The sequence below is a fragment of the Capronia coronata genome (assembly GCF_000585585.1).
Source record: "Capronia coronata CBS 617.96 chromosome Unknown acBCG-supercont1.5, whole genome shotgun sequence".
Classification (NCBI taxonomy): domain Eukaryota; kingdom Fungi; phylum Ascomycota; class Eurotiomycetes; order Chaetothyriales; family Herpotrichiellaceae; genus Capronia; species Capronia coronata.
This window is the reverse complement of record NW_006912897.1, coordinates 2,284,404-2,299,731: the sequence shown is the minus strand read 5'-3', so window position 1 is coordinate 2,299,731 and position 15,328 is coordinate 2,284,404. Positions and strand designations below refer to the sequence as shown.

The 15,328-nt window shown below is 53.4% G+C and overlaps 4 protein-coding genes across 4 annotated transcripts; 2 read left to right on the top strand and 2 right to left on the bottom strand.

The window, feature by feature from the left end:
* Window positions 1-14: 14 nt before the first annotated feature.
* A1O1_06498 (uncharacterized protein) lies at window positions 15-611 on the bottom strand (the record flags this gene model as incomplete). The annotated part of the gene is made up of 1 exon (XM_007727376.1): window positions 15-611. One exon carries the CDS (start codon window positions 609-611, stop codon window positions 15-17), a length of 597 nt encoding a protein of 198 aa, XP_007725566.1.
* A 1,197-nt stretch (window positions 612-1,808) lies between these two features.
* A1O1_06497 (ubiquitin-conjugating enzyme E2 S) lies at window positions 1,809-2,932 on the bottom strand (the record flags this gene model as incomplete). The annotated part of the gene is made up of 2 exons (XM_007727375.1): window positions 1,809-2,816; window positions 2,930-2,932. 2 exons carry the CDS (start codon window positions 2,930-2,932, stop codon window positions 1,809-1,811), a joined length of 1,011 nt encoding a protein of 336 aa, XP_007725565.1.
* A 1,993-nt stretch (window positions 2,933-4,925) lies between these two features.
* Window positions 4,926-6,332, top strand: A1O1_06496 (uncharacterized protein; the record flags this gene model as incomplete). Its single annotated transcript, XM_007727374.1, has 1 exon — window positions 4,926-6,332. One exon carries the CDS (start codon window positions 4,926-4,928, stop codon window positions 6,330-6,332), a length of 1,407 nt encoding a protein of 468 aa, XP_007725564.1.
* An 883-nt stretch (window positions 6,333-7,215) lies between these two features.
* A1O1_06495 (uncharacterized protein) lies at window positions 7,216-14,103 on the top strand (the record flags this gene model as incomplete). The annotated part of the gene is made up of 1 exon (XM_007727373.1): window positions 7,216-14,103. One exon carries the CDS (start codon window positions 7,216-7,218, stop codon window positions 14,101-14,103), a length of 6,888 nt encoding a protein of 2,295 aa, XP_007725563.1.
* Window positions 14,104-15,328: the final 1,225 nt, after the last annotated feature.

Here is a 15,328-nt window from a genome sequence, read left to right as displayed (position 1 = left end):
CCCATCATTGTTGCTCACAGCAAAGAGAAACATAGTCCAAGCACGACCAAGCTCACTCCAGCCCCGGCGACTTTATTAGACACCGCACCACCCGTGGCTTGGGCAAAGGTAGCAGTTGCGCTCTTCGTGTCGGTGGACTGACCTTGACTTCCCGACCCCGAGGCGGCCACCGTGCTGGTAGCCAGTGTCGTGCCAGATGAGTCGGCAGTCAGGAGAGCACTCGATGCCACGGCGGTCCCGTCGGAGCTGGAACTGTTCGCATACACGTACCCAGAGTAGGTGGGGAGCGTGGGCGAGACGGGTTGACTCGTGACGACTTCCGGCTGGCTGGTCACGACGGACGGCATCCCCGTGATGACGCCCAGCGAGTTTGTCATGCTGGTATAGCTGGTGAATGGGTTGTCGTATGACGAGGTAGCCGAAGGATCCGAGACGGCAACTGAGGGGGATGATGCTGCGGCTTGGATCTGGCCGTCGGGGATTTGCGAGATGGCTGTCAGCGTCGAGGCGACTGCTTGGGGTTCGGGGGCGGCGTGGGTCTGTAGAGGCTGGTGGAGAAGGAGGATGGCGAGGGAGAGTGAAGATAGGGAAAAAGCGCGAATGGACTGCATCTTTGAAGAACGCTGTTGATGTTGTTGCTGAAGCGGAAGCGGAAGCTGAAATTAATGTTGACGGTGTTCACGATGTGGTCTTGTCTCTTGCTCTCGCCGATGATAGAAGGAATATGCGCGGGTGTCGTGGGCCGTCTTCTCAGTCTAGAGTATTTGTTTGGAGGTATATGTCCGGTCGATTATCCCAGCGCTTTGTCCTTCTGCGCAGAGGTTTGGCTGAATAGATTGTCAGGATGGATGGATAGGTCGTACGAAGGAGAGTCCGTGAACAGTCCGTGTCGGGGCAATGATCTGCTTTCAGTCTATATACATACCACCCTTCTGTAGGGAGTCCTGCAGGCTATTGCGAACGATACAAACACCTTCCCCTTTCCACCGCAACCAGCACGATTCCTGACCAACCACCAACCACTGGCATGGGGACCATTCCCGCCTCGCCCTCGGTAGCAAGCCGAGCGGGAAGGGTGAAAACCCCCGCAATAAGAACACTTATGTTGGCGGGGCTACATACATTTACAGATCCAGGGCCCGACCAACCATTCAGCCACTGCCCGTGTTGACAGCTTCGTTGATAGGCAGGAAAACAACTTGAAGGGGAGCCGTTGCGGGTAACAGGCTTCTTAAACCGGCTAGCTGGGCGGAATGTGGCTGGTTGCGGTTTAGCGTGGTGGGTTTGCGGGCGGCTGGTTGGACGACGGCTGGCCCCTGCCCCTTGTTTCAGATCAGAAGTACGAGTGACCGAGTCGTGGACATACAAAAGGGACATCAACCCCCTTGCATGCCTTGACTAGCATTGGATATCGATAGTGGCCGGTTGCGTGCGTTTTGTTTGTTGTTGTGACGGTCGGCCGCAGTAGCATCATGGCCCAACCCCGACACTCCTGGGTGCCTTAGGTAATGATACTCGAAGACCTAGACACGTACTACTAGTATTATGGTACGCGCGCAATACTGATGTCCTGCTTGTTGGTTGCTATGGACACTTTGGAGCAGTGCAACCATGACACACTGCAGACTACTAGTATTATAGCCTCGACCTTGATGTGATGCATGCAGAGAACATCCTGAAAATGCCAGCCATTAATCCATATGCTATGCAATCAACTTCATTCGCTTGAACGCTCGGACCAAACGACTGGGCAGAAACCGAAGGTGGCCTTGTGGAAGGTGCCCATTACCCGTGCATAGACCATTCCATCATAACCGTCGGATTCCAACACGTGGTTGCCCCTTCCTGCGCGCTCCGACGTTCGAAACCTTGCGTAATGGGGCTGGCCTCGATTCGAGAGGTCCTTGCGCAACATGCGAGACCTTGGCGCCAGCAGCATTCTCCTTCCCTTCATCACCAGCATATATCTGGCTCTGGGACGTGGTTTCAATGTTCGAAGCTCCGGTGCGCGTGAGTTTAGGCGACTTGCGCACTGGTTGTCCTGGTTCACTGTCTGAGTGAATGGGCCATGAGTTCTCAGGGGCGTGGAGTTCATTGTGATGATCATCAGTATGCTGAGCGCCTTCAGCCGGGGAGGGTAACTCTGAAAACGGTCGTTTCCCCCTTGCAGAGCCACCCGTGCCAGCTGCACAAGCAATATTCTGCTCCGGGTCGTTCTCCTTCATGTTATCCTCCACGGTCTCTTCTGCAGACCGCCTGCCGATCCTTGCTGACTTCTTTGGAATCACCCGGTCGTCTTCCTCCTCGCCACGCCGCTTGGCCTCATGCACAGACTTCAGTAAATGCCGAGGAATAGGTGCATGAATGCTTGTCATGAGCTTAGCCTGAGTCGAGAATGCCTCATAATCCTCTTGTATTAAGGATCCTGCCGCAGCATTCAGCGCCGAGTCTGGGTTCGGCTGGATCAGTAGACAAGAGATCGTGACCAAGATGTCTTTGAGTGTCAATTTCGGATCCCAGTCTCTTTTCAGCGTTTCCAGGCACACTGCGCCGGTTGTTTCTTCCACGTTTGGATGGTAGATGCGCGTCTTGAAGGTCGCCTTTGGCGGGCTCTTGGGGTAGTCGTGTGGCATCTTGAGATGTAAGCGCCATAACCCTTGCGAGTATGGAGTTCCTTCTGCGCCGGTAACCAACACCACGAGTTGGGTGAGGTCGTCAGGATGTGAGGCATCCTCGTTCGCCGGAAAGAGGTAATTCGGGGGGAGGGAGGACTGTAGTGCAGCAAAGTCCTTGGCAAGACGGCGGAAGGAAGACGCCTAGGTGATTGTCAGACTTCTCTGTATAGCAGACCGCGATGATTGACAAGACTACAGGCGCGGCTCACAAAATCGACAAAGTGGAAACCACCCTGTCACAAGATCCGACTTACCATTTCTGAATGAATTGACTTGCACTAATATGAGCGTTCACATATACACGAGAGCGTTCTGTTAGTATGCATTGTCGTGCGTGTTTACATGGGCCGTGGACACAATGATCGCGTCGTGGCGGCCGCACTCTGTGCATGGAGCAGGAGCAACATTTCTCCGAGATTTTACCACGTGACCACGAGGCTATTGCTCACGTGATTGCTCGATGACTCAGACGGTCAACCCATCTTCAGCTTCAAGTTCCTTTGGTACTTTGAGAGATGAAAAGTGCAACAAGCCTTGAATTTCTGACACACGTCCCCAGGTCCAGCATCAGAGCGGCTGAATCCAAGTTGCGGGATCTCCTTGTCGACCATCGAACACTACAGTGCGTCATCCACGAGACCATGGCGCCAACATGGTTCGTCCAGATCTCCAACTCTCGCATCTCTCGCACAAAAGTCAAATTGTATACGACCCACCAATCTCGCGCTCTGTGTACCTGCCGCCGCTGGGACAGTCCGAGGCGGCCCTTGTCCTCGAGCATAGAGTTGGCGTTGAGCCTTTCAGCCGTCATGTTCATGTTGGGCAACACCGCCTTCAGTGGAGGTAAGGGTTTCTTTGCAAGTGTGGCTCAGCTGCATTTCGTCTACGAACAAACCAATCATCTTCGATTTTGGTGTTCGATGGTCTGCCTCGCGGTCGGCCTCCCCGGTTGGCTTTGGACACGGTCAGCACACCCTAGCTGATGAATGAGGGTGTAAGACTGCGGTGAGAGCGAATCCGTCCCGCCTGGAGAAGCCACTTGGGATCTCGACTGTCAAATGTCAGCTCCATCCTGCCTCCCCACCCATTTCCACCTTCGACGACCGTCCTTTTGTCTTTCCCTCTTGTCCTTCCTCTCCATCACCACCCTTCCAGATTCCCCAGGCCATCATCCCCGTCGGTCTGGAGGTGGGCTCTGTCTTCCATACTACCTGGGTTGCGTCTTTTGAGCCCCCATACTTACGCTTGCAATTGTCGGCGTCCGCGACGGCTATCGCCTAAACCAAGCGCCTATTTAGGCTTCTCCGGGCATCACCACATCGAGGAACCATGCCCAAATGCCAATCTGCCTACTCCTATTGAATGATAAAATCTGTCCTTGGGAGGCTCTGCCACAACCCGGCCAACAGCCGAAGCTTACAGAATCTCTGGCAGGCTCCCGACTCCATGACATCGATGGCATTTTACGCCCTTTCTAACGATATATACGTACAGTATCAGCCGCAGGTTGCTTCTTCGTAACGGACTCTGTTTCAACTATCCTTCCCATTACCTACCGAGTCTCACTCAGTACCTGCATGTGGAACCCTCTCCAAGATCGGACTCCTTCACTTACCTATTGAAGCACCTGGCCGACCGCAGATCCACTGGATGCGCTTGGGCACATTTGGCCATTGTATGAGTCCAACCCACTATTGACTAACGCCCCTCGTACTTTTGACGCAAGAGTCTTTGCCACCGCCGCTGCTATCAGATCTGCCTGCAATGTGGCTGCCAGTTCGAACTTCGTCCTCCCATGCCTTGGCACGTAAGAGGCGGGCCAGCAAACCAAAAGTACGGACAGGTTGCAAGACATGCAAGGTAGGTTTCCCCCCACTTCACAACAGTCAGACCCATGTCCAGCATGTGTCGGATCTGGTGTCGTATGATACCAGCGATGATCTGGATACTACCGCCGGGCAGCTGAAATATGACCGACATATTTGCCTGACTCGCGTCTCTGACTAGAATTGCCTCCTAGGTACGGCACGTCAAATGCGATGAGATCAAACCCAGCTGTAAGTTGCTCCTTGTTCATCGCTTGACAGCTTTGCCTCCCGAATCAATGCTCACGTATCCCTGTTAGGCAAACGGTGTACCTCCACTGGTCGCAAGTGTGATGGGTACGAGTTTCCTCCCAAAGAGGCTTCCGGCAGCCCAGCATCAAGTTCTTTGTCGCCACCTCACTGCCCTGGGGTGACATTTCAGCATATGTTTCAACCCAACTCCCTCTCCAAACCCTTCCAAGGCACCATTCAAGAACGTCGTATCTTCCACCGCTTCCAGTACTGCACCGTGCCCGCCTTCGCAGGTGGATCGGAATCCGGTTTCTGGACCAAGCTCGTACTCCAAGTGGGTCAAGCCGAACCTATAGTGCGGAACGCGATCATTGCACTGGGGACGCTACATGAAGATTACCAGGAGCGGCGTGGCAAATATACCCCCAAGGCCATCGAGGGTGACAGCCGTTGGCACGCCCTAAACCTATATGGTGGCGCGTTGCACCAGCTGAATCAAAAACTCGACGTGCCATCGGAGACCAACGCCAGGCTTGCCATCATTGCAAGTATATTATTTGCTTGCTTCGAGGTCTTGAACCGCAATAATATGGCCGCCGTCACCCACTACCAGGAGGGAATGAGAGCATTGATCCGCGAAATGAATCTTCCTGAGGGCGACGAGTCATCCATGACACCATATTCCCCGAGGCAACAGGCCAAAGCGAGGTTTCGAGAGATCCCTCAAGATGAAGTGGACGAAATACTGCGCGTCTTCGCCCGATACGATATACAAGCTTGCACCTTCTCCAAGGACCGGGCCGAGCCTTTGTTAACCCACGTCGGCCAGGTGCCGCGGGTCCTGCCAACCAACCTTTCGTTGAGTCAAGTCTGCAATCATCTGGATAACCTTCTGGTGTCGGTGTACCAGCTGGTCAAGTCCGACTTGCGCATGTATCGTTACTGGAAAGCCGACTCGGTGCCCATAGAATGGCAGGTTCAACGACGGGAGGCGGTTGGTGTCTTTGATTCATGGATGGACGCCTTGGAAGGCTTCTTCCAGTCTCATGCGACGAATCTTTCCCCTGCCGACATCAGAAGTCTTCTGGGCCTGCGACTCCAGATCAAGACGGCGGTCATGATGCTTAAGACATGCATAGACTGTGGGCCTGAGACCACTTTCGACGCTTTCACCGACGGATTCGAAGACATGGTTTCCAAAGTCGAACAGATGACCACGGCGTTGAGGATGCCGGAAGCCCCGCCTCTCGAAGTCGAATTCATCCCTTTCACCATGGAACTCGGGATTGTCCACCCACTGTTCTTTATCGCATGCAAATGTCGAGATCGGGATATTCGACGTCGAGCGGTGGGCCAGTTAAAGAGGGCGGGCAGGGAGGGCGTCTGGGAAGGCCCCATCATGGCTGTTCTGGCACAGAGGATTGTGGACCTGGAAGAAGAGGGTCTCTCTGAAGGAGAGGAGGTGCCGGAAACCAACCGTATCCATGAGATCAGGAAGGACGTGAACTATGACTCTCGACAAATACGGTTTGAAGCGACAAGAGCTTCCGACATGACGTGGAAGAATTTCTCAGTGCACAGAGAGGTCCTCGGGTTCTGAAGCGTGTTCGCACGGCGGATTGGAGCGTCATTAGCGACAAATGCGAATGAATCAGCCATACATATCGTCTACACCGATGTGGTTTTATTATGAGACAACGACCAATATCTCAAAAAGCGACATCTGGCATTGAAGGGGGTTATTGAATGCAGATTCGGACAGGTATTATGAGATGAAGATATGAGATAATGATATATGTACGGACAGAATTGAGCAGTTGTTCGAATCAAACCCTCGGACCGTATAGCAAGTGATGACAATATGACCACACCGGTCGCAGCGTTATACCTACGGTAGCCTGTAGGTAGAGACGCAAGGGCCATGGCGTCGGAGAATTTCCCAGAGTCGGCTCTAGGAAAAGTTGGAACAGACCACAGCCCTTTCAAGCTCTGATCACATCTTGATTAGCATCTCACTATCTTGCCCCTGATCCCTGTCAGCCTCGCATCTCCCGTTGGGCGGTGGCTTCAGCCGGCCGGCCAATGCTCCGCCCGAGGTCGCCCACGGCCAATCATCTACTCGAGTCAGGTACACAGAGGGCTCTGATTGGCCGACACCCAGCTGTCAGCCTGTCTCTGGCGTGTCGCGTCAAGCCTCAAACCTGTGGAAAAGCATCCTCGCTGGCTGAGTTCCTTTCCCAATCTCGGTCAAAACCATGAATCAATTCGTCGTCCAGTCTTATTTTTGACACCTTGAGGCTTCGCATCTGACCTTTCCCCAGTCGTCCACGTCCTCCCACCATCCTGTCTGCTCCTTTCCATGGCGGCGGGTAGACTGCGGAGTCTGGTCTCTAATGTCAATCTGAATAACACGAGGGTGTAAAGGCTTGACCACTTCGCTCCGCAGCCCTACGATTGCCAGCACCCTGGGTCCCCAACCGTTCATGAACCTCGAAGAGAGCGAATCTCCGATCGGTCCTACAATCCCCAGAGATTTCCACAGCAGCTCCTCCCTCCATTCAGGTCAATCATCGCCAAACGCATCAAGGTCGCGGAGGTGGTCATCCACGCCTGCAGAAGACGACCGGGCCTCGTCGTTCACTCTTCCTCCTCTACCGAGCCTGCGTCGCGCCGAGAGTCAATCCGAAACCTTCAAATCCCCCGAGTATCTTCGCCAGCGGGCAGGGAGCGGAGCTTATTACGCTGCCGCTTGGGGATCCCCATACGCTACTCCGAGTCCTCGAAGATCACCTCGCGTCGTACGTCACAGCGGCCACTCCCACGAGGTAGACCTAACGCCTCCATATCTCCCGATCCGCCAGCCCGCGAAGGTCCTGTCTTCGAGTCGTCTCCAGGAAAGCACTGCGACTCAGAAACAAGATAACGTTTCAGAGAGGAAACGTGTGGGGACAACAAGAAGACTACGAAACGCGATTTCGGAGAGGCCGAACTGGTTGAGCGAGTCTGAAGAGAGTGGCTCCAACACAAGCGCGGCCTCAACCCCAACGCGGGAAGCATACCTTGACACTTGGGGAATCTCTGGCGTTGACTTTGTACCGCCTGGCATACGAAAACATCGAGTTAACGAAAGCGTTGCGACCATAACCCCGGATACGTTCCATGACTCGGAAATCGACCCAGTAAGGTCTGAAAGTCAGCATCGACAGCTTTCTCCGTCCAGGGAGAATAGCATGGCCGAAGATCGTGGCAGTGTCGACATAGAGGATCGGCGTCTTCCGGTCCTTCCTCGTCGTGTCTCGACAGCAGAAGGGCCGGACAGAACACACGAAAGTCCTGCTTCGTCGGGACGGCCCCGGCCCAGCTCGATGCAGTCATATCAGAGACCCAAAAAGAAGGTGGTTTGGAGAGGCAAGGCATGCATTATAGCATTACCTTTGACGGACCGGCAAGCTGCAGGTCTGCCACCTCTATTGACAGCTCAAGAAATCAAGGATCGTATACAAGGATGGATTGCTGCCGGCTATCGTGTGGATGGCTTCGAGCCACCTGTCGAGGGTAATGGCCAGAGCCGACCCGTGTACCCCGATCCGGCAGACATGCAGGCCGAGCGCAAGTTACGCCACTATCAAGTCCATCTCCCCGACCAAGCAGAATGGGATTCGTGGGTGGATTTTCTGAAGGAGGAGAAACTTCGAATGCTGGGCGTGAGCCCGAGCAACTCAGAAGCACTTCCGCCGACGAAATCCCCATTTCCGACAACCTTGAGTCGAGGCTCGTCTGGTCATCCAGGTCTGCCACATTCGCCTCCAATTGTACCATCGTCTGCTGGAAGTATACCTATAAGAACAAGCGGCCACCCGTTCTCTCCGTCTCTGATGTCGTCTGCCGGGATCAGTCCCCAGCCTCCTTCTCTAACGTCATCCCAGTATAGTGTTCTCCCGAAAGCACCGCATGGTTACAAACAGTCAGTTGCCCTCCCCAATGCTCATGGAAGAATCACCTCGCCATTCGAGCCTGTGTTTCCGCAGACAAGTCCATTCGGCACCGGAGCCCGTCCGAACATACAGCCCTTGTCATCTCGGCAGAACAGTTTCTCGCCAAATCATCCTTTACATCTTCCAAATCTTGGCGAGATCCTCTCTCCAGTGTCTCAACCACGAGGCGTAGACGTACGCGGCCCTCAGACTAACTTCATGTCTGATTCGGCGGGGCGCAATCCAATCCGGTCTCCCGGATATGTGGCTCATTCGCAGAACCTTAATCAGAACACCCCAGCCCCCAGAATGCCGACGCGTGTGGATAGTTTGGATCAGAATGGACCCTCTAGACCTCCGATTGAGATTGCACATCCTAAGCCAAAGAGTCATCGTCAAAACCTAAGTCTGGCACTTCAAAGGGAGATTGACGAAGCCGAAGCAGCATTGCATGCGAAGGAGGGGAATACCGGAGGCGAAGCGACTGAGGATTTCGACAGATTCGCCAGGAAGAGTTCCGCAATGGATGAGTCTTTGCACGAAGAACCTCCTATTCTGAGGCGTCCTGAAACGATGACAGATGAGGGATTCGAGATTGAAACCAACCCGAGCATAGCTGCGACTCCAATGCTTATGGACGACAAGAGCCCATTTGTTGTGAACTGGCAAGCATTGAGTGACGCCGCCAAAGCCGAACCTCAGACTACTGACGAGCGTCGTCAACCTACAAGCAAGTTCAACGTGGAAGCTAAGGAATTCGACCCTAGAGCTGGTTTCTCGAGCACGAACTTTTCTTTCGGAGGAGACAGTTTCGCGCCCTTCGGTCCGCCTACGTCGGCTCCAGCACACCCAAACCTGAGGCCTGCAGTGACAAGCAGCACGTCGTCGGTGTCTCGTCTTAACGTGGAGGCACCTGCATTCACACCGTCCTTCATGTCACAAACTGTCCCGAATGAAACACCATTCCAATTCAGCTCGGCAACTTTCAATGTCGCAGGAGCCACATTCCTATCTGTCCGGCCCACGGACGTGGACTTCAAGCGCAGCGTCAGTTTTCCCGTTGGAGGAACAGCAAACAGCCCGGACAGCATCTTCGGCAAAGTTGTTATTGATCCAGCCTCCAAGGTCTCAAGAAGAACAAGCAAAGGTGTTCCAATCGTCATGCCGAAGGCAAAGAACGGTCAAGAGGCAGAATCGGGGAGCGAGTCGCAGAGCGAGTCGGAGAGCGATCCTGAAGAAGAGGACGGTCGGCCAATGGCGCCTACTGATAGACAGAAGCGAGCGCGGCGACGGAACAGTGACGGTGATCGCAGTCCTGTCTTTGCTACATCAGCTCCATTCAACCACTCGAGGATCTTGTCGGAGATTGTGGATAATGTCGATGCGGACGGACCGAATCCGGGAATCCCGCAGAAACCCGTTGATGGTTGGTCCTATATTCAGGCGGACAAGACGCAGCTCGAGAGCAAAGGCGACATCGTGTCAGGCCAGGAGAAAGACGGGGCTGCCCGGCACAGCGAGTCAGAATTTACCTTCGGGGATCAGCAAGACGCCGCCAAGTTCAATGAGGCTCGTCCATTAGACACGGATGGCAGAGCTGCATCTGAGGAAGATGTCCAGGCTGAGACGGCGAAGGATGTGAAACAAGAAGTGCCTTCCTCAGACGAACCATCGCCGGCTGTAGGACAAGCGCAGAAGCCCACATCATCTTTGTCAGCACTTGCCAGGCCTTTCGAGTTCAAAATTCTTTCCTCGAGTCTGCACACGTCTTCGGCGAATGGCACTCCTCAGAAGCCTCAGGGGCTGGAAGTTTCAAGACATGCGGTACCACCAAGCCCAAAAGAGTCGTCCAGAGAGGTGTCTGCCAGCCTTTCCTCCCCTCCAGCAGAGTTGTATCACTACACAGGCGGACAAGACATCTCTGATTCTGATGTTGATGTCGTCCAGGTCTTCGAGGAGAGCACCACTGAGAACGATGCTGTGCCTCGGCGCGAACGTGAGTGTTCGTTGCAGCAGCAATCCGAAGCCGGTGAGCCTGTACATCGTACCGAAGCTGAACAATTTGAAACGAAGTCTCCACAACGGCAGCCCCACGACGAGGCCGTCCCGTCATTCGAAGAGATTGACGCCGTCATGAAACAATTTGAAGTCCACCCGGAGCTGGGTATCGAACGTACTGATACCCCGCTTCGGTCAACACCTCTCGTAGACTCGCGTCTTGGTCGAAACTTTCGCAGCGACGCTCCTAGTCCGAGTCTCTCGAGGTCTGAAGACAACAAACGCGCTGAAAGTGAAAAATCATACGCTCCTTCACTTGGACGGGGAATTGAGGTCGATAACCTTAATCCCGACCAGGATGACGTTGGCGATTGGGGAGAAACCTTGCCTGCAAAGGAAGAAGCCAAACCGGATATCCGATCAGAATTCTTTGACGGCCATGTTAAAGACCTGGTCGGCGGCCTCCTTGAGGATCGCCTGGCTCCTCTAGAACGAACGCTACAGGTCATCCAGCATAGCTTGGCCGTCGTGGCCACAGGCACAAGACCTAAGAACCGTCGGCATAGCACGTCCAATGAGCTCAAAAATTCCGATGCAGATGATGAAGACGACTACGACGCTTTCGAAGGATTCCCGTCTTACAGAACCAGATCTCCTGCGACAAGAAGAGAAGGACGGCAGCAAGAACGGATCCGCGCCGCCGTTGCGGAAGCGTTGGCTGCATACCAACCACCACCTGCGCCACCACAGCCTTCGATAGACATGACCGAGATTCAAGGAATTGTGCAAGAGATGAGGCAGCTTGCTCAGCAAGCAGGATCACAGGATACCCAGGCCGAACTGAAGACGATTGTGGAAGATGTCATCTCGCATCATCCGCGATTACGGGGTTCTAGGGTACATCAAGATCATGAGGCTACCGAAATGAAATACAAGCCGCAGATCGATGGATTGGAGAGCATGCTTAAGATATCCCAAGAACACGCGGCCGAAGAGGCCCGCCTTCGAAGACAAGCTGAACAGGAGCTTAACGAGGTGAAATTGCGTCTACGCATTGCCGAGGAGGAAGCCGCGCAGTATCGCGAAGCATCGGAAGAGGCGCAACAGTCATTACAAGCTTTCATCGAAGAGAAGGAATCATACAAATCCTTGGAACAGGACGTCGATGCTCTCAGTCTCAAGAATGCGGCTCTAGAAACGACGCTCGAAGAGTATCGGGTCTCAAGTGATCAATGGCGGGAAGACATTCGCTCTGAACGTGAGAAGAACAAGGAGCTCAAGGAGACGTTGCGATATCTGCGGCAACAACTGGAGGACCAGTCGCACTCTCGACAGAATCTTCGGACAAAGTTGGATCGTGTGCAGGCTCATATGACCCAAGTCGTCCATGATTTGCATGCGGAACAAGCCGAGTGGCGTGAGAAGGAACACGATCTCCTGAACAGACTGTCCCTTCTCCAAACCGAACTCGAACACGAACGGAGACACCGCGAAAAGGCCGAAGTCGATCTCGATACGCTGAACAAGGAACACCAGACTTATATGCATTTCCGGAGTGCTCTTGAGCAGTCCCAACAGGAAGTTTCCAGACTGAACGAGCTGCTGGCGTCACTCAAGGAAGAGAACAGAGCACTCGACACCAAAGCTTTCAATCTCGACCGCGAACTGGCCCATGTAATCAGCAGTAAAGATGCCGAACTGGCGACATCTACAGCAAAACTACAGGCCGAGCTGGACAGCACCATAGCCCGCCTCGAGAGCATTCGTACTGACTCCGAGGCTCAGATCTCCAGATTGCAAAGCCGCCTAGACCATGCCGAGCTGGACATTGAAGACCAGAAAGCCAAGCATGATGCGCTGATGAGTGAGACAATCGAAGCACACAAAGAAGCACTTCGAGAAGCCAACGAAAAGCGGGAGAGCGCGCTAGAAGACCAACACCACGCTCACGAGAAGAAGCTCAACGACCTCCGCGACCGTCACACCAGAGAGTTGCACAATTCCTTCGACAACAGGACTCGATTGGAGCACCATCTCAACGAGAAGTTGAGTCTGAGCGACGACAGGGTGAGACATTTGGAAAGCAAGGTCGCTGATCTCGAAGAACGACTAGAGATCACCAGGTCGGCGGCCAAAGCAGCGGCAGAGGCGGCAACAGCCAAAGGAATCAATGTCCCCACTCCCGCTCCGTCTGTCATAGCATCACCGCCGCAACGAGCCTCCAGCGCCTCAATGTCGTTCCCTAGTGGATCCGATGTTCCCGAGAAGATCTCGCCGCAGGCTCTTCGGGAATCGATTATGGTGCTGCAAGATCAACTGCAGAATCGGGAACAAAAGATCGAGAAATTGGAATCAGAGCTGGCCGCGGTCGACAAGGAGGCGCCTAACAAAGTCAAGCAACGCGACACCGAAATCAGCTGGCTCCGCGAGCTACTGAACGTGCGGATCGATGACCTTGAAGACATCATCAACATGGCCTCACAGCCGGACTTGGACAAGGACAGCGTCAAGGATGCGGCGATCCGACTCAAGGCAAATCTCCAAATGGAGCAGCAACTCAAGGAGCGGGTGGCGTCCAGCTCTGCGTCCGGATTGACAAGTCAGATCCCGGCTTTGGCGGCTCTATCCAACTACGCTCAATCACCACGAGCACTCCCCATGGCCGCCGCTGCCGCATGGGGCAACTGGCGCAGAGTAAGGGAGACTTCCATCGGAGCGCTGTCCGACCTGGCCTCCAACATCAGCAGCCAGACGCAAACACCGTCCAAATCGACCGTCGGAAGTCCAGCCAGTTTCTTGTCGGGGATCATGACGCCCCCCAGCACTAGCCAGAGAGGTGTTTCAGGAGGAGAACCTCGAGGCTTAGGCCGGTCGAACTCGAACGAGCTACCGATTCCCCCACCTAGTATGAGACCTCTCGCGGCGGCAGCAGCAGCAGCACAAGCTCGAAAGGGCAGTTCCCCCGCCGAAGCACCTCGACCGCTGAGAGCGTGGAACTCTCAGCCTCGATCTCTGTCCAGTCGGCAGCAAGAGCCGAGACGGGTTAGTGGCGAGCCGCTGGGAAAGAGACGGGAGAGCCTTGAGATGCAGAACCCCAAGAGGCGTGAAAGTTCCGAATCTAAATCTCATTCTCAATCTAGCCTAGGTCCTGGTGCTGGTGCTGTTTCCAGTTCTGATCCCGCTTCACCACGGACACCGACACCGGCACTTGAGAGAGAGCGAGCTGGTCGACCGCAGCCGAATATGAACATGAATCTCGATCTGACGGACGATGTCGACGACGACGCGTCTCTGCTGGACAGCACGGCAACGGAAACAGAACATGAGCATGAACATGAACATCTCAAGCCGGAGCCGCACGCAGATCTGGACTCAGAACCGCCGTCTATCAGCGAATAATCCCTTTTGCTCTTAACACGTCGAGGAAACTCTAAGAGGGGTTGATGGACACTTTGTCAAAGTTTGACTTGTATGTTTGTTTACCTTGACTTGCTTATCTTGTAAAAAGACAAGAAAGGCTCGATCAGCTCGAAGGAAGACCCGAGTCGGCATGCAAAGGAGAGGCAAACGCCAACGCAACAGCAAAACCGATGACGAAGAGAAGGGAAGAGAGAAGAAATGACAAGAGAATAGAAGGGGAAGAGCAGAAAGGGGATGATACCAATTCACCATTCACCACTCACACGTCTTTTTCTCCTCTTCTTTTTTCATCATGTTTCGAGTTCTAGCTGGACTGGACTGGGCTACTAGCATTGCGAGAGAGTGAGCGCGCATTTTCCAGTCATTGATGTTTTTTTCTTCGTTTTCCCCATGTCGGCAGGTTGTTCTGTTCTGTTCTGTTTGTCGTGACATACCCGGTGTAGGTACTAGTAGGTAGCTAGCTATCTCGTTTCTTTCTTTTCTTGCTTAAGGACTGTCCAGTGTCCAGTGTATTCAGTCTTGTCGGATATACCCCCCTCTCTTGTCTCAAGCGTGCTATTGGTGTGAGTATTTTTCAAGTCTGAGAGTTCCGACCAAAATCCGGTCTGCTCAATCGTGAGATTTCCGTGTTCATCTTGTTCATCAACGAGCTTGTTGATTTTCACATATTGGACCGTGGACCGTGGACCGTGGTACGTGTGTGCATGTATATATATATGTGTTGAAAGGTATATAGCTGGATATAGCTAGATATCCTATCGTATCTAAGATGCCTGAAGAGCGAAAGCCTGAATTATGTGATATATCTGGTCAATGATAGATAAGAGAGAGAGAGAGATATATATATATATATATAGCTTTTTGAAGAATTTGTTATTTTTATTTTTGTTGTTCTTATTATCACTAATTATTTTTCTAAGCTTGGATTCCGTCCAGGCTTTGGGGTTTTATCATTCGGAAACTTGAAAGCCAAATCGTCGCCGTCAAAAGAATGGTCTTCGAAGCTAGGAAGGAGGAGGCGTTCATCTTCGAGTTCCAGATTCCAACCAAGTCCCAAGTTCCGAGTTCCGAGTTTCAAGTTTCAATCACACGGTTTGGTGGAGGGTTGGTAGGTAGTAAGTATAATCGTTGTCTCTTAGACCTAAGATATCCCGGATGGTCTAGGTATTTCCGCCTAGTACTAGAACACCAGTATATATATTCC